General features: G+C 43.3%; 2 protein-coding genes across 5 annotated transcripts in view; one reads left to right on the top strand and one right to left on the bottom strand.

Moving 5' to 3' along the window:
* Nucleotides 1-3,995, top strand: part of LOC139454213 (puratrophin-1-like) — a 255,215-nt gene extending 251,220 nt beyond the window's left edge. For all 3 annotated transcript variants that reach the window (XM_071235788.1, XM_071235787.1, XM_071235789.1), the window contains exon 24: nt 5-3,995. In XM_071235788.1, the coding sequence (XP_071091889.1) occupies nt 5-10 (6 nt within the window). In that variant the 3' untranslated portion in view covers nt 11-3,995. The remainder of the gene's footprint in view (nt 1-4) is intronic.
* On the bottom strand, nt 3,308-27,658 carry LOC139454214 (alpha-protein kinase 1-like). 2 transcript variants are annotated; one of them, XM_071235790.1, is made up of 10 exons: nt 27,580-27,658; nt 26,001-26,071; nt 24,652-24,866; nt 24,085-24,328; nt 21,278-21,367; nt 19,738-20,003; nt 14,913-16,185; nt 8,457-8,616; nt 5,602-5,734; nt 3,308-5,262 (listed from the first exon to the last, which is right to left on the bottom strand). In XM_071235790.1, the coding sequence occupies exons 2-10, from the start codon at nt 26,053-26,055 to the stop codon at nt 4,858-4,860; spliced, it is 2,841 nt and encodes a 946-aa protein (XP_071091891.1). In that variant the 5' UTR covers nt 26,056-26,071; nt 27,580-27,658; the 3' UTR covers nt 3,308-4,857. The 2 variants fall into 2 exon arrangements, with proteins under 2 accessions (XP_071091891.1, XP_071091892.1); XM_071235791.1 differs by having other exon boundaries at nt 3,308-5,256.

The raw sequence follows: 27,658 nt of genomic DNA, 5'->3' as shown, positions 1-27,658 counted from the left end.
ACAGGTATGACACTGTGACATCAGTAAGATCTTGGTGCTTTCAAAATAACACCTCCCACCCTTTTGTGGACTCTTCCACACAAGACAAGGAAGGGTCCAAGGTGTGAAGAAATGGGTAAAGAGGAAGAAAAAACAGACCAAAGACAGAAAGGGTTGATCCCGTTACAGCTTTGCATGTTGTGTTGGACGTACAGATGTGATCGAAGTGCTGTGCAATGCAACTTCTTGTCACAGCCTGAAGATTCACTCCCACTTATATATTATGTAACTTAAAACTCACTGTAATAATTTTAACCAGTGTATCAATATAAATATTTACATTATGTGGAGTGTCGAGCAGTAACATACTATTGTAGGCACGTTTCTAAAAGGAGCTCTCTTCTCTGACAAAATAGTATTGAATCAAACAAGGTATGGAGACCTGTATGGGCGTGTGTAGACATGCATGTATGTATATGTGTGTAGGTCAAGTTGTCAGTTGGTGGGTCTCCATAAACAACACACACTCATCTTGATGCTTCTGAGTCCCGATCCACAAAGCTTTCGTAGCTACGACCTATCGTAACTAATACTTTATCCTAGGTTTATGAATGTTGTAGCAGTACAACACTTCGTGGATCAGGCCCCTGGTAATATTGGTGTTTCTTATTTTGCCAAAGAGTTTGAGGAAACCAATAAGCCAGTTCTTTTAAAGTGAAGCAATTTTTAGACTTTAATGAGTAGGTATGGACAAGTGTGTGCTGGTAATACCAAGAGAGGGGAAAGCAAAAAGCTTTATTATATGTGAACATAGCCTACCAAAACACGTCGCAAAGTGACATCAAAATGGCTGCAAGCTGCAGTGTTCAGATTGAGAACTTACGGCTTGTCTTGTTGTAGTCAGGTCATGTGACTGTGGCTACTGACTGGCTGAAGATCAAATGTCCTTGGTGATGAACTGTATGTTTTGTATATCTGTGTAGATCATTATGGCATTCTGAAATGTATGTCAATTCTTCCGTCATTTTATATTTGGTCTTCTATGACAGATCTTTGTGTATCATAGTGACATTATTGTACAGTCAATGCAAACTATATATCATATACGTATCGTTTGTGACGCTGATGCAATATCTCGTTAATATTTAAGAGAGAAAAAACACTGACATCCTGTGTATATTTTGCCCAGTGTATAGGTGAGCCATGTTTTGGGGCACCCTTGCTACCTCAATATATAGTTGCATTTTCCTGTAAATGTGTACCAGCAATATGTGTGGTTGGAATAGCCTTTTGTTTGTGCTTTTGTTTATTTCTTCTTGTTTGGTTGGTCCATTTCTTTTTTCTTTCAATTAATTACAAGATTTTATTGTTCGCCTTGGTCTCCATTTTGTACTTTCACTGTAGCTTTTCATGTAGCATATAATTTATCTATTGAACTCTTTAAAATAATATCTCTGTTAGAATTGTATAATTGTAGAGCCATTTCTGTTTTCCTCTGAGTGCTCTAATCTTATGTTTAAGCCGATACTAGTGGAACCACACAAATTTCATTTGAAAACAATGTATTTAGCAATAGTCAGAATCTATGGAGCTTTGATTTATACAAATTCAACATCTGGTATTCTCACTGTACACAGTCATTCTATGTCTTCATAAAACTGAGAGAGCTGATATGGACCAAGATACCAGGCTTGGGTTTTGTTTCTTATGGGCAGAACCCTTGTTGGCCTAGTTTAGGCAAGGGGAGTGCCTCTTCTAATAGAATGGGGACAATGTTGACATTCATTTTTAACTGAGAAAAATAAGATTGTTCACTAAATATTTTGCCTGGCTTTTTCTTAGGTGACTCATGATGAACATTTATTTTTAAAACTTGTCATGGCCTTATACAAGGAATCAAACATTTGTTTCAATTTATATGACAAGCTCTTGTTTTGAGCTGCTTTTGTGCTTAGGGAAGTGTCAAAAGTGGTGCAGAAACGCAAGGTATTTTAATATGGGAATTTCAAGAGGGGTTCTTAATATCTGCAAAAAGTTCATACTTTGAATCAATGAATGATAGAAATTATGAGCACACTTTTGGCAAAACCTATTGTTTATAATGAGCTTCCAGTGTGTTTTGTGGCATTTGTTTAAACCAAGGTGCCTTCCCATATCTAGAAAACTATGTCACTTTGACTTTACATGGCTGCCAAAGCACATTGAACAAACAATAGCAAATATTTGTATGGAACAAATTTGTGTTGCATATTGTGTATAAAACAATGTATTTGTTAAATATTCTCAGAATTTCACATATTTATGTGAAAGCAGGGTTGATCTCTGCCAACAGAGGCCACACAGAATGAATATCTGATACAAGGTACAGTGATAGATTTTATATTGCACTTTCATAATTGTTTATTGAGGAAACTATTTTGAAAGTAATTTAGCTCATCTATATTACCATGTGTTAAATAAGCAGAAAAAATGCTACGTGTAATTTATGTCATACAAATTTATAGAGAAACATTAACATGCCGGCATTATAATTGAGCCTAGGACAAATCCTGATTTGTCAGTCCTGGATGAAGCCAAATGCTCAAACATGAAACACTGTATCAGGTGCCGCTCATCAGTGTACTTGGAATACCTAGGTATTTTAACAGTTACATTAAGCAGCACAATACTCTACCCTGACATGTGGGGGCACGGGTGACCCTGTCATCTAAGGCGCTGTGCAGAGTTGCGTCCCTTGGGCATGCCAGAAACCTATGATTGTGGGTGTGAATCCCGGTTCGCCCCGATTATGTCTCTAGGTTTGTCAGCACAATACCAGTGCTCGTGGGTTTTACCGAAGTGGTAAACGTCTGAGACCTGCATCTCTTTGGGCTTTCCTCCCACATTAAGCTGACACACTGCAATATAACTGGAATACTGTTAAAAGAGGCGTAAACCCAACTCACTCACACACTACTCTGACATGTGATGTTTCAGCAGCTGCCCTGTGTGTTTTTTATGTTGAGGGGGATCAGTCAACTGATGGTTCACCCATCTTCACATGTAGCTGAGCACACATCACTACAAGCTATTCCTGGTTTAGTCTCTATGGGATTACCTGCACCATGCTTCAGTGTTCTTCCCAAACAATAGTGATGTATCTGTTCACAAGTCGACATGCCTGTGGGTTTCACCAAAGTGGCAAATATCTTGGGGCCTGCATCAGTTAGGGCTTTCCTCCCACATTAAGCTGACATGACTGGAATACTGTTCAAAGCAGTGTTAAATCCAATTCATGTAGTCCTCAAACTCAAATTACTCTTTCAAGCAAATATTTTTGTGCAACAAATCCTTGAAATAGTCATTTTCAGTGAACAAAGTATTTTTGAAAACTACTGTATCTTTGAAACTGTCATGGAGAATCATTTCATTGAGCCATCATATTTTGAGACATCTGTGCTGTTGAGATGTAAGACAGCAGTTTGTATGTTGCTACACCTGAGGGACCTGGTTCACAGTCATCATTGGGCAAGCTCATAATGAGGGTCGGGAAGAGGGGGCTCACTCGTCATCTAAGTCATGCTTTTGAAAATTGCTCTCATCAACATACAATATTTATTGATTACTTCATTGTTGACTGCATTTCATCTGACATCAGTGTTGTTGGTTTTATAAAGTTCCTGCCATTGCACACCTCTCATCTCAGCCCTCAGCCCATGGATAATTCCTATGCATGGAATAATGGCACTGTTGTTACAAGATTCTAAATCTCTAATACTCACCTGTTGGCATGGACACCTGTATATTTGGAACTGGAGTTTTATGAACATTGTACATGTATAAAGTGGTATTTTTCTAGCGCAGAGGACCGTTACCATGGATATTAGAAATGAGTTGAAATTGCAAACAAAATGAGATTTATATAGCTACACTAGGCTGACTGTAGTTTTCAGCAGTAGGTTGATCTCAATAAATATCATTGTACAAATAAATAATTAATGTTTGTTTTTTATCATGAAATACGATACAGGACAATTTCATAAGGAAAAAATAATATACGGCTGGGCTATCACCATGAGTTTTCATAGTGAGACTAATTTCCTGCACTGTGTTCATCCTGCAAACAGGCAAACCAGTACATAGTGGTAGCTGTAGTATTGACTGTGATGTGGTCACTCAATCCAATATGGTAGATGGTGACAGGGACATGCTGGTCGTCATACATGCTCAGTAGTGACCTTTACTGTAGTACACACTTGTCATACATGCTCAGTAGGGGCCTTTACTGTAGTACACACGCATCATACATGCTCATTAGGGGCCTTTACTGTAGACACACTCGACATACATGCTTACTAGGAACCTTTACTGTAGTACACACGCGTCATACATGCTCAGTAGGGGCCTTTACTGTAGACACACTCGACATACATGCTCATTAGGAACCTTTACTGTAGTACACATGCGTCATACATGTTCAGTAGGGACCAGGTGTCATTGCAGAGAGCTGGGATGACATTCAACACAAAACAATGATAACAGCATCAATGTCGCACTTCAACAGATGTAGCTGGTTGCATTTGAAGTTATTTTATGTACATAGGATACTTTGCACTGATGAACAAATGTAAAGCAACTAAGTGTGTAGATGAAATATTTGTCAACTAGTATTTAGAAAATACATGGGCCTATGAAGACAATGTTACTCTGAACTTGCATATATGGATCAATGTACACGGACATCTTCACATCATATCTTACTGATGTATGGAACTGCCCAGGCCAGGGACAGATTGTTTACGAAGAAATAAACATTCATTTGTCCAGTAGAAAAGTTAAATTTTGAAATTTTTCACTATTGAAGATGTTTCCTCCTTCACGTTGCCCAGAGTAAGTCATCTACTGCAGTGGTCTGGTGAGTCCGAGACTTGAACAGATACTGTTACACTCAGGGTGCACCTTGGACCAAAACAGGGTCATTCCTTCATCCTGCTTGTCTGCAGGACTAAACCTGCGCACCCCCTTTGTGTGGAACTGGGGGTCAGTGAGGTAGATGATGCCGCTCCCTTCCCTAGGGAACCAGCCCTGGATGTCCACAATCATCAACACTCCCTGGGACTCACAGTAGGAGAAGTGGGTCAAGGCCGTGGCCAGCTCCTCTCCGTGATGCCCCTTCCTAGAGAACGCCAGGTTGTTGGTGAGCTTGATGAAGTCGCCGTGGAGGTACGGCTCCACGTTCACCCAGTCCTCCAGTAGCCCATCCGGCGTCAGGAGCTGAAGATGGGCAGCCGGCAGGAACTGCATCTGGACCCAACACCACTTTAGTATTTCAAATCAATCCAAACATGTTCTTTATTTGGGTGGAAATAAATTTAAAAAGGAATTTATCATGATAGGACTTTTCAGGTCATTATCCAGAAGTGATTGTTTATACAGCTGACTCTGTCTTCAGTTACAATGCAGAAACAATGCAGTCACTCATTTTACCCTCAAATTTATATAAACAGAAAAATATGGCATGATAAGATAAACTTTATGGTAACTTGTAAGTACACAAATTATGCACCCAGCTGAACCGGGCTAAGAGTTGTAGAAGTCTTATCACCAACATCACTTGGTGCCCCATGTTGTGCTGTAGCTCACCTGGATGTTGCTGTGGTGGTTGTGGAGGGCCTGGTTGAACCTGGTCACGTAGTAGCCGGCCATCATCTGACACACCACGTCCTGCTGGTAGTACCGGGCTGGGCGCTGCTGCCAGTACCGCTTGCACACATACCTGTAATTAGACACATACACCTGTAGTTGCACACATACACCTGAAGATTGACACATACCTGTAGTCTGACAGCCAGAAAATGTCCCTTATAAAATGTACGGTCCTTATCTAAGATTCACACAAGTTCATCCTACACATGCCCAGTGGTGTGTCCTACCTGCCTCCAGTGATGTGTCCTACCTGCCCTCAGTGATGTGCCCTACCTGCCCAGTAGTGTGTCCTACCTGCCTCCAGTGATGTGTCCTACCTGCCTCCAGTGATGTGTCCTACCTGCCTCCAGTGATGTGTCCTACCTGCCTCCAATGATGTGTCCTACCTGCCCAATAGTGTGTCCTACCTGCCTCCATTGATGTGTCCTACCTGCCTCCAGTGTTGTGTCCTACCCGCCCAGTAGTGTGTCCTACCCGCCCAGTAGTGTGTCCTACCCGCCCCCAGTGGTGTGTCCTACCTGCCCCCAGTGGTGTGTCCTACCTGCCCCCAGTAGTGTGTCCTACCTGCCCCCAGTAGTGTGTCCTACCTGCCCAGTGGTGTGTCCTACCTGCCCAGTGGTGTGTCCTACCTGCCCCCAGTAGTGTGTCCTACCTGCCCAGTGGTGTGTCCTACCTGCCCAGTGGTGTGTCCTACCTGCCCCCAGTGGTGTGTCCTACCTGCCCAGTGGTGTGTCCTACCTGCCCCTAGTAGTGTGTCCTACCTGCCCCCAGTGGTGTGTCCTACCTGCCCCCAGTAGTGTGTCCTACCTGCCCCCAGTGGTGTGTCCTACCTGCCCAGTAGTGTGTCCTACCTGCCCCCAGTGGTGTGTCCTACCTGCCCAGTGGTGTGTCCTACCTGCCCCCAGTGGTGTGTCCTACCTGCCCCCAGTAGTGTGTCCTACCTGCCCCCAGTGGTGTGTCCTACCTGCCCAGTAGTGTGTCCTACCTGCCCAGTAGTGTGTCCTACCTGCCCCCAGTGGTGTGTCCTACCTGCCCCCAGTAGTGTGTCCTACCTGCCCCCAGTAGTGTGTCCTACCTGCCCCCAGTAGTGTGTCCTACCTGCCTCCAGTAGTGTGTCCTACCTGCCCCCAGTAGTGTGTCCTACCTGCCCAGTAGTGTGTCCTACCTGCCAAGAAGTGTGTCCTACCTGCCCCCAGTAGTGTGTCCTACCTGCCCCCAGTAGTGTGTCATACCTGCCTAGTAGTGTGTCCTACCTGCCCCCAGTAGTGTGTCCTACCTGCCCCCAGTAGTGTGTCCTACCTGCCTAGTAGTGTGTCCTACACGCCCAGTAGTGTGTCCTACCTGCCCCCAGTAGTATGTCCTACCTGCCCCCAGTAGTGTGTCCTACCTGCCCCCAGTAGTATGTCCTACCTGCCCCCAGTAGTGTGTCCTACCTGCCCCCAGTAGTGTGTCCTACCTGCCTAGTAGTGTGTCCTACCTGCCCCCAGTAGTGTGTCCTACCTGCCCCCAGTAGTGTGTCCTACCTGCCCCCAGTAGTGTGTCCTACCTGCCCCCAGTAGTGTGTCCTACCTGCCCCCAGTAGTGTGTCCTACCTGCCTAGTAGTGTGTCCTACACGCCCAGTAGTGTGTCCTACCTGCCAAGTAGTGTGTCCTACACGCCCCCAGTAGTGTGTCCTACCTGCCCCCAGTGATGTGTCCTACACGCCCCCAGTAGTGTGTCCTACATGCCCCCAGTGATGTGTCCTACCTGCCCCCAGTGATGTGTCCTACCTGCCCCCAGTGATGTGTCCTACCTGCCCCCAGTGATGTGTCCTACACGCCCCCAGTAGTGTGTCCTACCTGCCAAGTAGTGTGTCCTACCTGCCCCCAGTGGTGTGTCCTACCTGCCCCCAGTAGTGTGTCCTACCTGCCCAGTGATGTGTCCTACCTGCCCCCAGTAGTGTGTCCTACCTGCCCCCAGTAGTGTGTCCTACCTGCCCCCAGTAGTGTGTCCTACCTGCCCCCAGTAGTGTGTCCTACCTGCCCAGTGATGTGTCCTACCTGCCCCCAGTGATGTGTCCTACCTGCCTCCAGTGATGTGTCCTACCTGCCCAGTGATGTGTCCTACCTGCCCCCAGTGATGTGTCCTACCTGCCTCCAGTGATGTGTCCTACCTGCCCCCAGTGATGTGTCCTACCTGCCTCCAATGATGTGTCCTACCTGCCCCCAGTGATGTGTCCTACCTGCCTCCAGTGATGTGTCCTACCTGCCCCCAGTGATGTGTCCTACCTGCCCCCAGTGATGTGTCCTACCTGCCCAGTGATGTGTCCTACCTGCCCCCAGTGATGTGTCCTACCTGCCTCCAGTGATGTGTCCTACCTGCCCCCAGTGGTGTGTCCTACCTGCCAAGTAGTGTGTCCTACCTGCCAAGTAGTGTGTCCTACCTGCCCAGTAGTGTGTCCTACCTGCCCAGTGATGTGTCCTACCTGCCCAGTGATGTGTCCTACCTGCCTCCAGTGATGTGTCCTACCTGCCCCCAGTGGTGTGTCCTACCTGCCAAGTAGTGTGTCCTACCTGCCAAGTAGTGTGTCCTACCTGCCCAGTAGTGTGTCCTACCTGCCCAGTGATGTGTCCTACCTGCCCAGTGATGTGTCCTACCTGCCTCCAGTGATGTGTCCTACCTGCCCCCAGTGGTGTGTCCTACCTGCCCAGTAGTGTGTCCTACCTGCCCAGTGGTGTGTCCTACCTGCCCAGTGGTGTGTCCTACCTGCCTCCAGTAGTGTGTCCTACCTGCCCCCAGTGGTGTGTCCTACCTGCCCAGTGGTTCGTCCTGATGGAGGAAGTAGACCTCGAACACCTCTCGACAGTTGCCCTTCCTGTTGCCTCCAAGGTCCAGTTCCTGTCCCCTGTGTACGAGTGTACTCTGAGACAGCCAGTCCCCTGTCACAGGGTTGTAGGTCAGCAACAGGGCCTCTGTCAGGGAAGATGCACATCAATTGTTAGTATTGTCAGTACAGCATGGCCAGCTGGTCACTTGAGAATCATGCAGTCAGATCACAGGTGGACCAGAAGTCACAGCTCACTCATATCTCCTAATACAAACACCAGACAAGCTGCACTGGTTGTTATACAAGGACAAATGTAACTTAATAATAATAAAATAAAAGACAATTTGCATCTTACACATACACTACAGGGTACTACAATCAGACAGAAGGCCAATAAGACATCCAAATATCGTGTTTTAGTTTGTAATTAATGTGTTGTCAGTTGTTATCAGTGCATGCCAGTAGTACTGGCAATAGAAGCACACCGTATTCGACGTAATAAGCGCTCCGCTCTAATAAGCGCCCACGACGATATTTGTTAATATATTGGCTAGTGAACAATCCCAATTAGCACCCGTTCTGATTGATCAATGTACACAAGACTTATTTATTTGTGTATAATACGACAGTTGTGTTATATGCACCCTTATGGGCAATTAAATTCTGGAAAAATATATGTGTCGTATACAAACAATTTCAGGCTGTCAGCATAAACCACAAACAAACAAAATTCACCAAAATAGCATTCTAATAAGAGCACCCTATTTCTAATTTTGAGAGCACCCTGGGCGCTTATTACACCGAATATGATATTAGTAATATCTAAATATTTTTTACAATTGTATACTTATCCTGCATTACTCCATAATGCATTCACTGCTTACCTTGCGACAAAAGACGAGACAGCTTAACGATGATGGTCCTGGGTGAAGAAATAAAACTACCTGTCACCCAAGCTTATAGAAAAACATACTTTTTAGGTTTCTGAAGCCAAACTGGGGAGGCAAGTCTGCGACAGGTAGGCCTTAAATGTAGTAATGCAGGATAAGTATACAAATGTAAAAAATATTTAGATTTTACTAAATTTTTTACTTATCCTGCATAATGCATCTGTATCAGACAGTTTGGAGGTGCTTCAGGGTTTGGTAACCTGCTGGGCAACAACCAGTGGCCCAAAACTTTGTATACCTTTGTCCTCCTCAAGAGTCACATCGCGAAGATAATGACTGGCGAAAAATGTGTCAGACCTCCAGAACCTTTTTTTTACAACAACTGCTGTGTAAAGCCATGGTAGAGGCAAGCACCCTGAGGATTATTCGTTCTTGGCGGATCCAGATTGGCAATCGAATAAGCCTAAAGGATGACTGCGCGTAACCATAGGTCGTGGATGTAGGAGAAACGGGTATAAATAACTGCTTCCTCGAACCACGCCTAGTCTTGAAACGGCGGATGAAAATTCACAGTGCCCGCACCAGGCATAGTAGAAGTTCACCCTCATCTTCGTTTCCCACAATAGTCGATATTGGTGGGATGGTGAAGGAACGATCAGGTTGGCCTGGTAGTTGGCAATAAACTCCTAGCACAATCCGAGATGTACCACTCCGTCCCCTGCTCAAAGCGAACCCGGATGATTTCGATTGCATGTAGTTCGCTCACCCTTACTAGCATGGCTAATTCCAAGAGAAACACTCTTTTCTTGGTGAGGTAATAAAATGAGGATGCATAGAGGGACTTGAAGGGGGGCCCTCGCAAACCTCGAAGCACCACATTCAAGTCCCAAGCATGTGGGCGGAACTTGGCCTTCTTATCCTCAAGCATGAATGAGCGTAGTAGGGCCTGTAGTTCCGGGACCTTGGTCATTTTGCAATTTTCTGGAACGGTCAATACTGAGTTAAGTGCAACTAAGTAGGTAGTAATGATGCTACCTTTCAAGTGTCTTTGGGTTATGCAAATGTAGGAGGTATTCAGATAGGAATTGTGGTGATGCAGTGGTAGGGTCTTGATTCTTTGCCTTGCAAAAAGTTTCAAACAATCCCCACTTGTCATATAGGCCTCTAGAAGAGAGACGATGAGCTTTTGCTGCCCGTGCCGAATAGCCCTTTGAACTTAACGCCTTTTTAAGATGAACCAAGTGTGCAGACGAAACCTGTCTTTTGTTGGATGAGGCAATTTGCTGTGAGGGTGGATAAGTAGGTTGGACCACAGTGGGAGGGGTAGTGGATCATCCTCTGCTAGATTTCTGAGCTTGACGAACCACCCTCTCAACAGCCACCAGGGTGCAACCAAAGTCAGAGCAAGGCTGCTTGTCTCCTTAATCTTTTACATTACCCTGGGAAGTAAGACTGGTGGCGGAAAGGCCTACACATTTAACCCTTCCCAATGAATTCTGAACAAGTCTACTGCCCAAGCCTGCGGATCCGGTAACGGGGAGACATACGTCATGAGTTGGTAATTTTGGCAAGTTGCAAACAGGTCAATGTGTGATTTCCCGATTTTCTGAAGCAGTAACTGGAATGCTTCTGTGTGAAGTTTCGACTTGGTGGGGGCCACCCTGTCTGGACGCGATAAAACATCGGCCAGAATGTTGACATCCGGGGAGTTGCAGACGATCCACTAGATGGAAAAACCTGAATGTCTGTTGAAACAGGGAGTGGGAGTGGGTTGTTCCCTCATTGTACACACACTCCACCACAGTGCTTTTGTCTGTGGATATTGCAATTTGGGCGAACTGTAGATGATTCTGCCAATGTGATATGGCCAGAATCAATGCTTCCAACTCCTAGTTGTTTATGTGGTGTCTAGCCGGGAGAGCCACATTTCAGAAATGGCTATTGCCGGTAGAGCCACATTTTCAGCTGAGTGCATTTCACCTATTCTAGCGGGTAAGTAATTAATCCGATTACCGATACCTGTATATGAGTGTCCCACATTTTAATTATACTCCTAATTTAATACTCCCAGACTGAGGGAGGTGACCAGTTCCTACACCATGTTAGTGACGACATCTTCATCTTCACTACAGACAAGAACATTGAACGTTTGTGTTCTGCAGACATTGTATTTTGTGATGGTACATTTTATGCCTGTCCCAAGTTGTTAGATCATATTTATTGTTTACATGCTGAGGTGTTTGGCCATATGTTTCCATTAGTTTACTGTTTGTTGTCCAATCGAACAAAAGAGTGTTATGTCAACATGTTTCAGTACCTATGCGATTTTGCTAGTAGAGGAGGTCTAGAGTTTGACCCACTTACAATTCAGTTGGACTTTGAACGTGCAGCTCACAATGCCGTGACTGATGTATTTCCTGGGACATTAGTTAGAGGGTGTTTCTTTCACTTCACCCAATGTATCTGGAGGAGGGTGCAGAAAGAAGGTCTGGTGATGGACTATAAGGAAGATGAGGAGGTGAAGAAGCTGGTAAGAAGAGCTGCTGCCCTCCCTCTAGTACCTCGTGACAAAGTGGATGATGTGTGGCTTGATGCCATTGCTGACTCTCCTGCTGGCCCTAAAGTGACTGCCTTCATGGACTATGTGACAACCAGTTGGGTTCAAGGAGGGGCCTTCATGCCAGAGATTTGGAACCATTTCGAAAACCAAGGCCACCGTACCAACAATCACCTGGAAGGGTGGCAGAACAAGATAAAGAAACTTGCCAAGAAGTGCCACCCGAACATCTACGAGGTAGTGAAGCTATTTCAGCGAGAGCAGTCACTCAAAGAGGTTGCAGTCCTGAGACTCTCTCACCAGTGGTCAGAACCTTCACGAAAAAAGAAGTACAAGGCAATCGATGCACATATTGCAGTAATGCAGTAATGACATTAAATCCATTATGATATTCATATGCTATTCATATTCATCAATGTAAAGTTTTGATGAATATGTTATCCTTGTTGAATAAAAAATGAGAAAACAAGACTTGTTTTGTTATATACGGTAACCTGTTAGAATCACAAAGCATGTTTTGACAGCATAGCCGCAAGAGCCACATTATACAATCACGCAACCATAACCATTGCCGCGAGAGCCACATCAATTTGGGCTATCTATTTTCGAAATGTGGCTTTGCCGGCCTGTAACCGTTTATGTGCACTTTCAATGAGCGCCAGACCATAGCCCTGAGACTGTCTGGCCCTGAAGGGAGGCATCTACGAACAGGTGTAGATTCGGGGATAATTCAGATAAAGAGACTCCTCCAAAGACTTTAGACTCTACAGTCCTCTACTGTCCACCAATTGAGGTAAGGCTTTAGTTGAGCTAGAGTAGAGTGATGGCCTTGAGTTGTTGAATTGGGCGTAATTGTAATCGGCCTCTGCTGGTTAGATCCTGTGCTGAGGTGAGTAACCCTAACAACACTTGCCATTGCCAAAGTGTGCATGGTTGATGAAGAGCAGGTGACAGGAGGCATAAAATCTTGTGCCATCTGTCCCTTGGAACTGATAGGACATCCTGGTCTGTTTGGTACAGGCCTCCTATGAACTGGAGTCAATAGGATGGAGTTAACTCTGACTTCGCCTCGTTGATTATCCACCCCAGTTGATACAGTAGGCTTCTGGTGAAATTCCGGGGGCGTACTAATGACACAGGAGACAGTCGTCTATGTACAACTCGAACCAAATGTTCCTCGGGTGTAGAAACTCAGTCATAGGCTTCAATACTCATGTAAATGGGAGCACTGCCCGCTGGTAGTGAACCCCATTGAACTGGAATCTGAGGCACCTGCGGTCTGAGGGATGGATCGGTATATCAGGTAGGCATTCCACAGATCGAGACTCTCAGGAAATGTTCAAATACAGAGAGATTGTGTATCATTCTCATCTTGTCTGAGTCCTTCTTGGTTACCAGGAAGATGTGGGAATATAAACCTGGTGTTAACACTGGTGTGTGTACAATCTCTACGGCTCTCTTTACCAACAGAATGTCTATGCTGGCCTTTAATAGAAGATATTGCTTTCTTGGATAATACCAAGGAAGTGGAGCTTTGGTCAACGGTGGAAGTACCTCTACCTCTAGTTGGTAACCGCGACGTAGTATGTTGAGAACGTAATCAAGGATGCTACAGTTCTTCCAAAATCGATTCAGTCTCCCGCCTATGGGGGTAACGACAACTGGGACGACTGGGAGCTAGATGGTGAACGGCTTTTACTCTGATGTGTAGTGCTACCTCTGCCACAGATGAAACTGGCACAAGGCGTCTGATACAAAGGCATAGGCGTGGGAGCAGGATACAATTGTGTCATGGACTGCTGCCACATGGACTGCAAAACTTTTTGCATCCAATTAGTGTTCTGTAACGGTGTGATGCCTGATGCATCTGCTGCGCTGGATATGTTGGTACAGCACTAAGTACTAAGGTGATCATGCGTTGCCTGCGGAGCATTGTACACTGATAGCCCTGGGGCTGATGTCATTTTAGGTATCTGAGACGCAATGCTCAATGGTGTTAGCAGGCTTGGGTTTGCGCTACCCCCATCAAAGCATCTTGAGACGCTGGTGCAGATGTCACAGATCTAGTAGATCTAGATGCCTCAGGCAGCTGAAAAATAGGGTCAGTTATGATACTCACAAAATCCTCTGGATTTGATGTTTTCTGCGAAACGTGCACTTCAGCAGTGACAGTAATGGCCGACATATTACGCGACTGAACTATGTCCCTTGCTATTCAGGGATTGTGACATCTTCCTAGTCTAACGTCGGGATTGCTGCAAAATATGTTTGTGAGTGACCTGCCAATAAGTTGAAAAACTCGTTGAAGAGAGATTTACACAAAAGACACATTTAGAGTTTCATGCACAAATTTGCATCCATGCCAGACAAAGTTGATGAGGATCTTTAGCAGATTGTTTTCTACGTTTTAGTACAATACGCAAGAATAAGTTACACAAATATAGACTTTTTGATGAAGTGGGACTGGAAAAATATTGTAACAAGTTGAAAGTGTATTCAATAATTTGTATATACGCAACTCAATGTAACGCCAAAGCTAGTAGTATTTAAGAACACATAAATATGTTAAGTAGCATAAGTAGCTGAGATTTGTAAACAAATTGACTACCCTGACATGCAAACAATTGTAACAAAATTCAAAATGGCGGTGAACAAACAGCACAACATGGTGCGAGTAATATAAAAAAAAATACATCACCCATCACACATCACTTTTAGAATTGCAGACGAAAACTGAAGGTCTAAATTAATCCAAAACAAGAGCTCCACTGATACACATCCATGCTGTAGAGTGACAGGCAGTGATGTGAAGAGGTGACCTCAGGTCATCAAGGTCACAGGACAGCGGCAGTAGTCAACAAAAATGGGACTACGAGCAACAGTTTTATTTATTCACCCAGGACCGCTACGCTGTCCCGTCTTTTGTCATAAGGTAAGTAGTGAATGCATTAAGGAGTAATGCAGGATCAGTAAAAAACTATATGATACACTCACTGTTTACTTTGATAGTCTCATCCACTGTGGGCGGCTCCCAATGCTCCAGGTACTCCTCAGCACTCCTTGTTTCAACACTGTGGCCGAAGTGAAGGCCCTCTAGTGAGCTGTTTACTGTGGAGGAACTCAGATCCACTAGGGGAGATAACTCACCCGTCTCATCAGTCAGATTATGCCACTCTTCTGTGGTGGCTGACAAGTCCACGTAAGAGGTGGAGGATTCACTGGAGCTATGCTGGGTGGGAGATGGGGAGAAACTAAACCCAGACTCTCCGGAGACTCTAGAGGAAGAAGTAGAAGCGGAGGACAGGCCAGCTGATCCTGAACTGGAGGAAGTGGACTTCCTGGAGGCTGAACTGTCCGTCAATGATTTATCTGAAGAAGCAGAGGTAGAAGTTGTCTTGTTTCTGTGGGAAGTCTGACCAGAAATTAGGGTAGCAGGTGCAGTATTCTTGTCATTAAATGCACCCAAAATTTCTGAGCCTGAATTTAAATCAAGAATGTTAAATTTCTCCATAGTGGCACTAACGGAGATGACTGATAGATTCACAAGTTCTGGATCCTTGCTTGAAGTCCCATCTGATCCAGACTGACTAGAAGAACCTGAGGTTGTTGAGAATGAAGATGCATCTACTGTTAGTCCTATATACTTCCTTGAATATAGGTCTGTTGCTTTGGGGTTCTGACTCTTTACAGCTCCTGGAAATGTGCCAGGATTCTGTCTGGAAGCAGGTGCTAAAGGATTCTGCACAGCAGGAACTGTACCTGCTTTATCTGACATCTGTTCTGCTTTTGATGACTCTTTAACAGTATCTGCTTTCCCTTGTGTTTTGTCAGAGGAGTCGTCTGATGCTGGTGATGACACTTCCACATTCACTGAGACACCATCAGTGCCCTGTAGCATGGGCAATCCCAGGATGCCAAGAGATGCATTCATGAAAGACACAGAGTTCCTGGTATGTTCCAAGTTTGTCACAAGTTGACGTCTGGTCTGACAAGAACAAAGATGGCGGTACAGCTCAATACTGACCTGCTCCAGGAACTTGGATAATGAACGGTCTTGAGGAAAGGGAGAGAAGTATAAGGTCAAATGAATCAGGAAAATTGCTTTCACAAACTCAAAATATGTTTCCAGACTCTTGAGATTGCTGACAGTCTCATGTGTAGCGAGAGTTTTCTTGATGTCTGCCACAATGGTCTGGAACCACTGGAACTCTCTCAAAGATGGTGGCTGCTGAAGAGCAAACATCAGCAAGGATTCCTCAGCAACAAGCTGAAACATAACAGCAGGTTGTATTTGGCAGAAACATTAATGTTCAGTGGTATTATCAAACAATGTTCTGAAATAATGCAGCCATTTTTTATAACAATGTCTTCCTGTAACTAGCAGTGTACTTTAACGGCACAGACACTTTAGAAGATCTCTCAACTATAAATCGATGAGATGTCTTCTGTGGTGCCTTCTCAACACCTCATCGGCATGGCTGGAGTATTACATCTTACTATAGGGTGTACGAAGTCTGACAACAAATAAGACTAAACAAAACAAAGAAACACCGTTATCACTATCCCCGCCATGCGGCACATTAGAAGTTTGTTTTTTCATACAGTAGAGAATATAAACGATGAAAAAAGAGTCCTATAAAGCCTTAAAGGGTCACTGATCTTACGCATGGTTGTTGCCTTTGTTATTGTTTTTTCCCAGTGAGTACCCGGATGTATAGCAGAAATCTAGACTAGTTCGCGACCACTGGTGCGCAATTCGTAAGGGCATCAGTCACTTTTATGGGTAGTAATAAGGGCGTATGGTCACATTGATCAACAAAATGAAATACAGTTTTCGAGATAATAAGAAAATGTAGGTATCTTTGTGGGTAGCATCGGTAATGGTGACGAAGTTTTGATAAGTCACTTGCTTGGTAATTTTGTGATTTTCATTTACACTATTTTGACTTGCAACACAAAGTAAGTATTTCACCTCAGCATTGCTTTTTGAGAGAGAGAGAATCACATTTTACAAATTGACGGTAATATAAACACGCTTACAAAGGAAAAGACCTACGAAAACAACTTCTATCGCGCATTGAAGAATTTCCCAACCAAAACGTAGAGAAACAAGAACGAATCGGTTCAAATGAAGGAAAACAAAATGCAAATACCATAATTGCAACCTACCAAATTTATGTGTATAAATTTTAGGCAGCTTCCTTGTTTGAGGAATGTATCCGTGAATATCCACACAAAGGAACAATATCCCACTAGTCTGCAGCTGTACAAAGAAACTTATTCGATGTCACGTGTCTCTGTAACAATCAAATATTTTTAAAAATATATATGGTTTCGGGATATTATAACCCGTGTTCGTTTCTCAACTGATCACTTGGATTGTTTCAGGTGTCAAGTCTCAAGGGTCGGCTGAGATAGCCCACGTGACAACTATTTTCATAACGTCCACAGTTCCTAAAAAATCCATTGAGTGATAGATAACAATGATCAATCAATCAACGTATTATCAGTTAACCCTTTGAACAAAGTATGTTGTTTTTACATCGGCACTTCACGCCATGATACGAGTGTATTCCCTTTGTTTTAGTAAACCTAGACATGTAAACACTCACTTTTGACATATCCACTGTGCAAGATAACAGTGATTAATCAATCAACATATTTACTGTTAATCCTTTGATGACTAGGAACGATCTGTTGATTTACAAAGAAAAGTAAATCAACTGATCATTCACCTCTTGCTGGTCTGCCACGTGCATATTACATAACACACATTTCACCTCACTTCAAACCTGGATATAGATTGAATAATTACCCCAGACACAATAAATGCCAAATGGGAACCTTTGTCAGGTAATCTAAGTGGTGCAACCACTAATTGTACCTGTAATAAATTCATTAACTGAGCATCAAGTGAATGACGACAAATACACAAGTGTAGGGTTATACCAGAAAACATGGATGACAACAAGGGAGTAGTAATCGTATTATCGACGCAATCCAAAATCCGAAAATGCTTTCACTGCATAGATACTTTTTTTTGTATTAAACTATAAACATCTGGGGTATTTCCAAATGACGACATCCGATGAGCTCCGCCGTTCTTTTTGTCTGTTTGTTTAGGCTGAAGGAATTAATCAACATGCTCCCTTTGTCAAAATCTTTATAGATCACAGTTAACCAATCAGTGTTTATGCAAAAATGCGTAAAACAAATATTGCCTCCAGCCTCCAAGTTTATTTAGCTGTCCTTACAGACGGTAGCCCAGTCTCTGGTCACGCTCAGTTGCGTTGCGTATCATCCGGGTACTCACGGGGAAAAAAACAATAACAAAGGCAACAACATGTCCGGGGAATTGCGTTAGATCAGTGCCCCTTTAAGAAGAGATGGGCACTAGGATTGCTTTATGTCATCAGAAAAATATTATTAAATGTGAAATTAATACACACAAAAGGCCTCTGGAAAAGATAATTTATGGCACCAATTCTCAAACTCAGTCTTGATACAAGGGGTGTTCATTAAAGATTTCCCCTAAACCACTTAGGGTTATCATATTTGGTTGAAATTTCACATGTGTAATGATACATGTATCTATGGGTTATGTCTGAATTTGCAGCACCGAACTATCAATCTTACCACTTTTACAGGTGTTATGATCAAGTAGGGTGTGAAAATGGAGCCAGTAGAATACCGAGCAGTGATTAGGTTTTTATATTTGAAAGGTCGCACACCAAAAGAAACTTTCGATGAAATGAAAGCAACTTATGGGGAAGATGCCCCATCATATGACGTTGTTAAACACTGGCATTGCCAGTTCAAGTGTGGTCGGACATCTGTGGAAACAGCTGCCATTCCTGGTCGCCCCCATTCAGCCATTGATGAGGACACTATCCATCAAGTGGAGACCGCCATTTTGGCAGACAGACGTATAACTGTTCACTGACCAAGGGTGTCCGTCTCCTGCAAGACAATGCTCCAGTACACAACTCTCATGTTGCCCAGACAGAAGCGCAGTCCTGTGGCTATGAAATCCTTCCACATCCTCCTTACTCTCCTGACCTTACACCATCTGACTTCCACCTCTTTCCAACCATGAAGTCATTTTTGAAGGGAAAACGTTTCACAGCGATGATGAAACACTGATTTCTGAAGTCAAGTCCTGGTTTGAGATGCAAAATGAGGGCTTTTACAAGCGAGGTCTCCATAGTTGCATAAAACGATAGGAGAAGTATGTAACTCTTGGTGGTTCCTATGTGGAGAAAGACTAATACCTATGCCAAGTTTCATTCCACTTGGTCCATCGGAAGTAGGTCAGGGAAAATCTTTAATGAACACCCCTCGTAAGTATCTCTTTGATAAGCTTTAGTAGTTTCTGAGAAAACTTGTCCCCACTGCAGACACTATGCACTACCGGGTAAATTGTAGAGCATGGATCAAGGGACATAACTATGTAAAAATAATTTACGCTACCAATTTTCAAACACATTCTTGACAAGTATCGCCTAGATAAGCATGCAAACTTTCAAGTGCAAGTGATCTTCCTATCTCCCCTGCTCTACTTCGTGGCGGGGAATAAAAATATGAACTTAGGCTATATAAAGGCTGACAATATATCACTGACCTTCAATGTTTGAGTCCAGAATATGCAAACTATTAGGCTTTCATTGAGATCTACTGAAATGACACTAAAATGTAATTGAATTTGTACCCCACAAAACTGCAAGCACTTGATCCTACTGGCCCCATGATGCACATTCCATCATTCATCGCCTTAACATTGGCTATATATTTATCTCTGGACCATGCCTATGTTGCTTACTTGGTGTTTGGCAACATAGAGTGTCTGTCCCAGGTCTACGATGTACTTGACAGCATCCATTCCCTTGACATAGGCCTCGTAGCAGGGATGAGACTGGGAGAACATTGTAGGGTACTTTTGTTTCATTTCATTGTAGTCAGCTATCGTAAGCTTCTTCAGGCATTTGGTCAGAAGCCCAAGGGAAGATGATGTTCCCTTGTCATCATGGATCTTGTTAAAAGAGTCAACCGATTCTACCAAGGGCTCAATGGCGTCTTTCCACATTCCTAAACGGTTGAAATATGAAAATGTATAAGGGGTCCTATGACAAGGTATATCTATTATCATATTTCTTATTTTAAATAACCATTCTTTCTTTGTTACTGTTTCTAATTGTTGGGCCACACTTAAGTTATTACTTGCTTTAATGGGTCTGCCGACTGTAAATTTTGTTTCAGAATTTGCTCTCTATTTTTTTATCCTGCCAATAAGCTGATAGCATATTGCCCCCAAAACATATTTCCTAAACAAGGACCACCTGAAGTTGATAAATGTTAAACATGGGAGTCAAAATAAAGTTTGTTGTTGTTTCTGAAACTGAAAGGAGGCATAGATGCACAACATCTGGATTTGTGAGGTTTCCATTGCTTAAAGCAACAGCTGCGTTGCAGACTCTCCTCCCTCATTAAACTGATTTTAAGTTTTTATACCAGTCGACCTGTAGTGAAGCTGAACAATTTTTAAAAAATTAATTGCTTCATTTATTTATTTTCCCACTTACAAAAATCCCATAAAAAATCTATAAAGCAAGTAAAAAGAAATGTGTGGTCTAACTAATACGTCAAAAACAGTTCACATGTATTACATGTATTTGCTTTTATTACTTGCCCGTGAAGAGATCACCCATCTAATAAACATACAGCTGTATTACACACTGTGTAAATATTCTATATATCAAACAAAAACTTGACCTTAATGAAGTGTTATACCAAATTGTACATGGAATAAAGTCCACATATGATGCTGTTAATAAGTCAGCCCTACAGGGATTCCAGGGTAGAATTTGTCCCCGGTAATCAATGCTTGTTCCAAGAGGCTCAATGCCTTGGTGGAGTGCATTCATACCACAACCACATCAACTCAATCACAGGTTAATCTGATTATTTACAGGCCTCCTCACTGTCATATTGCTAGTGTCAAACAACAAACATCACAAATCATGTTACAAGGTCACCAATAAACCAACAATTGTTAAACTACTTTTCTATTGTTGTTTACAGTACTTAGATAAAACAAATTTATTGCATTAGGCAAAAAGTGTTAGTGTGATCTTTTCCTGAAGAGTGTTTGGCTGCACAGTGACAGCATGTTAGTCCAGACCCTTGGGGAACCCTACCAGGCACCTTGCAGACACCCAGTTGGGATGTTTAGGAATATCCAGAGGAACATTATTATGTAATGACAATTTGGTAATCTGTATGATTCCGGTTGGAATAGTATCATCTGTATGAAGAGGTTTCACTGTATATAAAATTGATCTAAGAGTACACGACAAACATACCTAGATTGTGAAGAATATGACCCTTGATCTGCACACAAACAGCCTTGACATTGTTGTATTGGTCATCATCTTTATAGTCCCACACACTGTCTGGAAACAAGAGCAGAGCCCAATACATCATCTCTATAGACCCACACACAGTCTGGAAACAAGAGCAGAGCCCAATACATCATCTCTATAGTCCCACACACTGTCTAGAAACAAGAGCAGAGCCCAATACATCATCTCTATAGTCCCACACAGTCTGGAAACAAGAGCAGAGCCCAATACATCATCTCTATAGTCCCACACACAGTCTGGAAACAAGAGCAGAGCCCAATACATCATCTCTATAGTCCCACACACTGTCTGGAAACAAGAACAGAGCCTAATACATCATCTCTATAGTCCCACAAACTGTCTGGAAACAAGAACAGAGCCCAAACATCATCTCTATAGTCCCACACAGTCTGGAAACAAGAGCAGAGCCCAATACATCATCTCTATAGTCCCACACAGTCTGGAAACAAGAGCAGAGCCCAATACATCATCTCTATAGTCCCACACAGTCTGGAAACAAGAGCAGAGCCCAATACATCATCTCAATAGTCCCACACAGTCTGGAAACAAGAGCAGAGCCCAATACATCATCTCTATAGTCCCACACAGTATGGTAATAAGAGCAGAGCCCAATACATCATCTCTATAGTCCCACACAGTCTGGAAACAAGAGCAGAGCCCAATACATCATCTCTATAGTCCCACACAGTCTGGAAACAAGAGCAGAGCCCAATACATCATCTCTATAGTCCCACACACTGTCTTGAAACAAGAGTGAGTGAGTGAGTGAGTTGGGTTTATCGCCGCTTTTAACATTATTCCAGTTATATTACGGCGTGTCAGCTTAATGTGGGAGGAAAGCCCGAAGTGATGCAGGTCTCAGACGTTTACCACTTCGGTGAAACCCACGAGCACGGGTATGGTGCTGACAAACCTAGAAACATAATCGGGGCGAACCGGGATTCGAACCGACAATCAGAGGTTTCTGGCGTGTCCAAGGGACGCAACTCTGCACAGCGAATCGCCGCGCTTTAGACGACTGGGCCACCCGTGCCCCATCTGGAAACAAGAACAGAGCCCAATACATCATCTCTATAGACCCACACACTGTCTGGAAACAAGAGCAGAGCCCAGTACATCATCTCTATAGACCCACACACAGTCTGGAAACAAGAGCAGAGCCCAATACATCATCTCTATAGTCCCACACACTGTCTGGAAACAAGAGCCGAGCCCAATACATCATCTCTATAGTTCCACACACTGTCTGGAAACAAGAACAGAGCCCAAACATCATCTCTATAGTCCCACACACTGTCTGGAAACAAGAACAGAGCCTAATACATCATCTCTATAGACCCACACACTGTCTGGAAACAAGAGCAGAGCCCAATACATCTTCTCTATAGTTCCACACACTGTCTGGAAACAAGAGCAGAGCCCAATACATCATCTCTGTAGTCCCACACACTGTCTGGAAACAAGAGCAGAGCCCAATACATCATCTCTATAGTCCCACACACTGTCTGGAAACAAGAGCAGAGCCCAATACATCATCTCTATAGTCCCACACACTGTCTGGAAACAAGAGCAGAGCCCAATACATCATCTCTATAGTCCCACACACTGTCTGGAAACAAGAGCAGAGCCCAATACATCATCTCTATAGTCCCACACACTGTCTGGAAACAAGAGCAGAGACCAATACATCATCTCTATAGTCCCACACACTGTCTTGAAACAAGAGCAGAGCCCAATACATCATCTCTTTAGTCCCACACAGTCTGGAAACAAGAGCCGAGCCCAATACATCATCTCTATAGTCCCACACACTGTCTGGAAACAAGAGCAGAGCCCAATACATCATCTCTATAGTCCCACACACTGCCTGGAAACAAGAGCCGAGCCCAATACATCATCTCTATAGTCCCACACACTGTCTGGAAACAAGAGCAGAGACCAATACATCATCTCTATAGACCCACACACTGCCTGGAAACAAGAGCCGAGCCCAATACATCATCTCTATAGTCCCACACACTGTCTGGAAACAAGAGCAGAGCCCAATACATCATCTCTATAGTCCCACACACTGTCTGGAAACAAGAACAGAGCCCAAACATCATCTCTATAGTCCCATACACTGTCTGGAAACAAGAACAGAGCCTAATACATCATCTCTATAGACCCACACACTGTCTGGAAACAAGAGCAGAGCCCAATACATCTTCTCTATAGTCCCACACACTGTCTTGAAACAAGAGCAGAGCCCAATACATCATCTCTATAGTCCCACACACTGTCTGGAAACAAGAGCAGAGACCAATACATCATCTCTATAGTCCCACACACTGTCTTGAAACAAGAGCAGAGCCCAATACATCATCTCTTTAGTCCCACACACTGTCTGGAAACAAGAGCAGAGCCCAATACATCATCTCTATAGTCCCACACACTGTCTGGAAACAAGAGCAGAGCCCAATACATCATCTCTATAGTCCCACACACTGCCTGGAAACAAGAGCCGAGCCCAATACATCATCTCTATAGTCCCACACACTGTCTGGAAACAAGAGCAGAGACCAATACATCATCTCTATAGACCCACACACTGCCTGGAAACAAGAGCCGAGCCCAATACATCATCTCTATAGTCCCACACACTGTCTGGAAACAAGAGCAGAGACCAATACATCATCTCTATAGAATCAGTGGATGATACAGTGGGCCTGTCATGACCCTGTATTGTATGAGAAAATCCTCTCTACCCCTTGTTATGACAGCGTCCAGCACTCGGACAGCTCCATGAAGGTCACCATCGTCTTTCATGACCCGGGCCTTCCTGATGATGACCTGTGGTGCCACTGGCGTGTGGGGCGCTCTGTGCAGGAGGATGTCCAAGACCTGCAGCAGGGCCCTGGAGGCCCCGAACCTGTATGCAGCTCGGTCTACCACATAGATGAGTGCTGCCATGGTGTCCATGTCTGCTACTGCTGCTTTCGCTATGCATCTCTAAACAAACAAATATTCTGTATCTGTCATGGATGCTGTAGTGTCCATGTTGACAAATTCAAAATTTGTTTTGAATAATGTAAGGCTGTTTAAGAAACACCATTACTAGGATTATTCTTACCAAGTTTTATCTTCATAGGCCTCTTAGTTACAGAGGATAGAAGTGTATTGATGCACAAAAGCCAGAGCTGTATGACACTATATAACACAAACTCATTCAGGTACACAACCAATTGGTCTAACCTTTTACAAGTACACAAAAGGGTTTTTGAAGACCAAAATGATATAAAGAAACATTTTGTAAAATAAATCCAAGTTCCTACATAGAGAATCTCAATATGGTTCATGCATGGTAGAGTGTCATTGGTTTCTGCCATCATCTCTGGGGTGACACCTGGTGGAAGGAATGGTCGCTCCTGACGTAGTGCTAGCTGGATCATAGCAGAGATATTGCCAGGTAGCAGTGACAGCCAAGCCTGAAGACTCGCTTCTTGTGATGCTCCTTCACTAGCCTCCCCATACAGCTGTCGGAGAATCTCTGGAAACAAATTCAAATATTCAGCTGCAGATGATAAGCAAAAATCGGTTTCAGTGAATCTGCTTGTCACAACAACCTGATAGAGACACCAACTATAAATGGACCACCTTTTTACCAGATGACTCTGCTCATGACACAGACATACAGAATCTCACCTGGGTCTCAGGATATCAAACAACACGTCCATCATGACACAGACATACAGAATCTCACCTGGGTCTCAGGATATCAAACAACACGTCCATCATGACACAGACATACAGAATCTCACCTGGGTCTCAGGATATCAAACAACACGTCCATCATGGCACAGACATACTGAAACTCACCTGGGTCTCAGAATATCAAACAACACGTCCATCATGACACAGACATACAGAATCTCACCTGGGTCTCAGGATATCAAACAACACGTCCATCATGACACAGACATACAGAATATCACTTGTGTCTCACGATATCAAACAACACTTCCATCATGACACAGACATACAGAATCTCACCTGTGTCTCACGATATCAAACAACACATCCATCATGGCACAGACATACAGAATCTCACCTGTGTCTCAGGATATCAAACAACACTTCCATCATGACACAGACATACAGAATCTCACCTGTGTCTCACGATATCAAACAACACATCCATCATGGCACAGACATACAGAATCTCACCCTTGTCTCAGGATATCAAACAACACTTCTATCAACCATTACATGAGATGACTGAAGAAGCAAGACTGGGACTGACACCAAAGGGGTAAATGTCTGATACCTGCTTCACCTCCGGCTTTCCTCCAACATCAAGCTAACATGCTGTCATATAACTGGAATACTGTTAAAAGCAGCGTTAAACTCAACTCACTCACTCAATGATACCATTGTTAAAGCATTCTCAATTATGAATGACAACAACTGAAGTCATCCCACTGAATCATCCTAACACTATATACAGACCTGACACTAAAGATTAAATGTGATGTTCAACACAAAAGGTGAGACCTGTCAGCACAGAGGAAAATACTGACAGTTCAGTTGTCGTTCAGTCTGAAAAATATCTGAATTTCCTCCATACATTTGTACCGGTAGTCCACTACAATGATACCCCCAACACACATACTGTTACACTTACCCTCATCCTCAACTGTATCTAGTTGGAAGATGTCCAGAATTTCTTTTTCTGCCATGTTGGTTAGTTGTGACCTTGAAAAACAAGAGGTCCATCACAACCTACTCTGAGCCAATATGTGAGTGATTGAGTATAGTTTTACGGAATCAAACCCGGGTCTTTGACGTGACAAACGAATGCTTTATCCAGCAGTCTACCCCCCTCCCCTGCGCCAATATGTATTAATTAGTGATATAGACTTGTGTGTTTGCAATCTCCATTCTTATTAAGATTATGAGGATTTGGAAATTGTTTTGAAGAAGTTTGCCCACAGTTTGCCCACAATCCCAGCAGAGCCATCTTCCTGAGGCAAGGGAGTAAGCCGACTAAAAGTCCAGTTACCATCCTTGCTGAACTATACTGGAATGTCTGGACTCAATTGTAGCGCCAACAGTGCCTATTGCCAGTTATGTCCCTTCTATGTCCCTCCTATTGACCAATCAGATTCATCCTCTCATCCTTGCATTTGCATCAACCCAAATGGTGGTGCCCAGTCAAGACAATCTGATCGATAATTAAAATCTATATTGTGATAAAACAGTTCTTACTTTGCAAAGTGCATCAAACCATGTGAGCACCTTCACATGATGAAAAGATTTGCAAAATATCCGTTGATGCCAATTGACGGTACACATGCTTTGCAAATTCTGTAATCGACCAAAATCTGCACAGCAGTTTATGAACTGGATGTCGATTTCTTTATGCAACTTTGATTGGACTATGCATAGACTTGTTAGTTCTTTTATACTTTTATAGTCAGTTAACTCCCTGCCCCAGAAAGATGAGTAAAGCTGATATATGTCATGTCATTCTGTTGCAAGTGGCATGTATATGCACATATACATCGGCAAACTATATATGTATCTATCCATTGGCAAATCATTGTAAGATCAAAATAGATCCAAATTAAAATGATGAGATTAAATTAGGGCGTCTAATTCATTTCAACTTAACTATCTAAAATCCAGTCTCATTTTTCAGGCAGTATATACATTGCCTGAGTCTATCAGCCAATATACCTATTGCGTGAAATGTTTATTCAATGTACATATTGCCTGATTACAGACATTGACTGTAACATATATACCAGGGAGCATATGACATCAGAGATCATATAATATATTATTATATGGTCTCTGATGACATATATACCTTATATTTCCCATGTAAATGGTTCGAGGTATGACTATACTGGCATAGGGCTGTGCTGACACTAAATCTAGTGTGTTGGTTGTTGGCTACATCCACACGCTACTTAAATTCAAACATTCAGTATTTTCTCTGATAAAGTAAGTTTTTGAGATTTATTCAAAAATTGGCCACTCATATGACCACAGGGCCACGTATAGCCATACTATACTGACTGTGCTGATTACATTAAAAAATGTAATCAGTACAGTCAGTATAGTATGGCTATACGTGGCCCTGTGCATATGACCACTATATGATTGCTATCTCAATATATAGAACTTGCCTAACAATAGTAAAGATGGAATACACTATTATTCTGTGCATAAAATCAAACCTATATACATATACATACTTCTGCTAGCTTCAGGGAAGATCTGACTGTACAGATGAAGTGTTCGAAGAAATGTTGAACAACTATAAGCTTCCCACCA

This window comes from Haliotis cracherodii, unplaced genomic scaffold (assembly GCF_022045235.1).
Source record: "Haliotis cracherodii isolate W230 unplaced genomic scaffold, xgHalCrac1.p SCAF_10, whole genome shotgun sequence".
Taxonomy (NCBI): domain Eukaryota; kingdom Metazoa; phylum Mollusca; class Gastropoda; order Lepetellida; family Haliotidae; genus Haliotis; species Haliotis cracherodii.
This window is presented reverse-complemented; position numbering and strand designations above follow the sequence as displayed.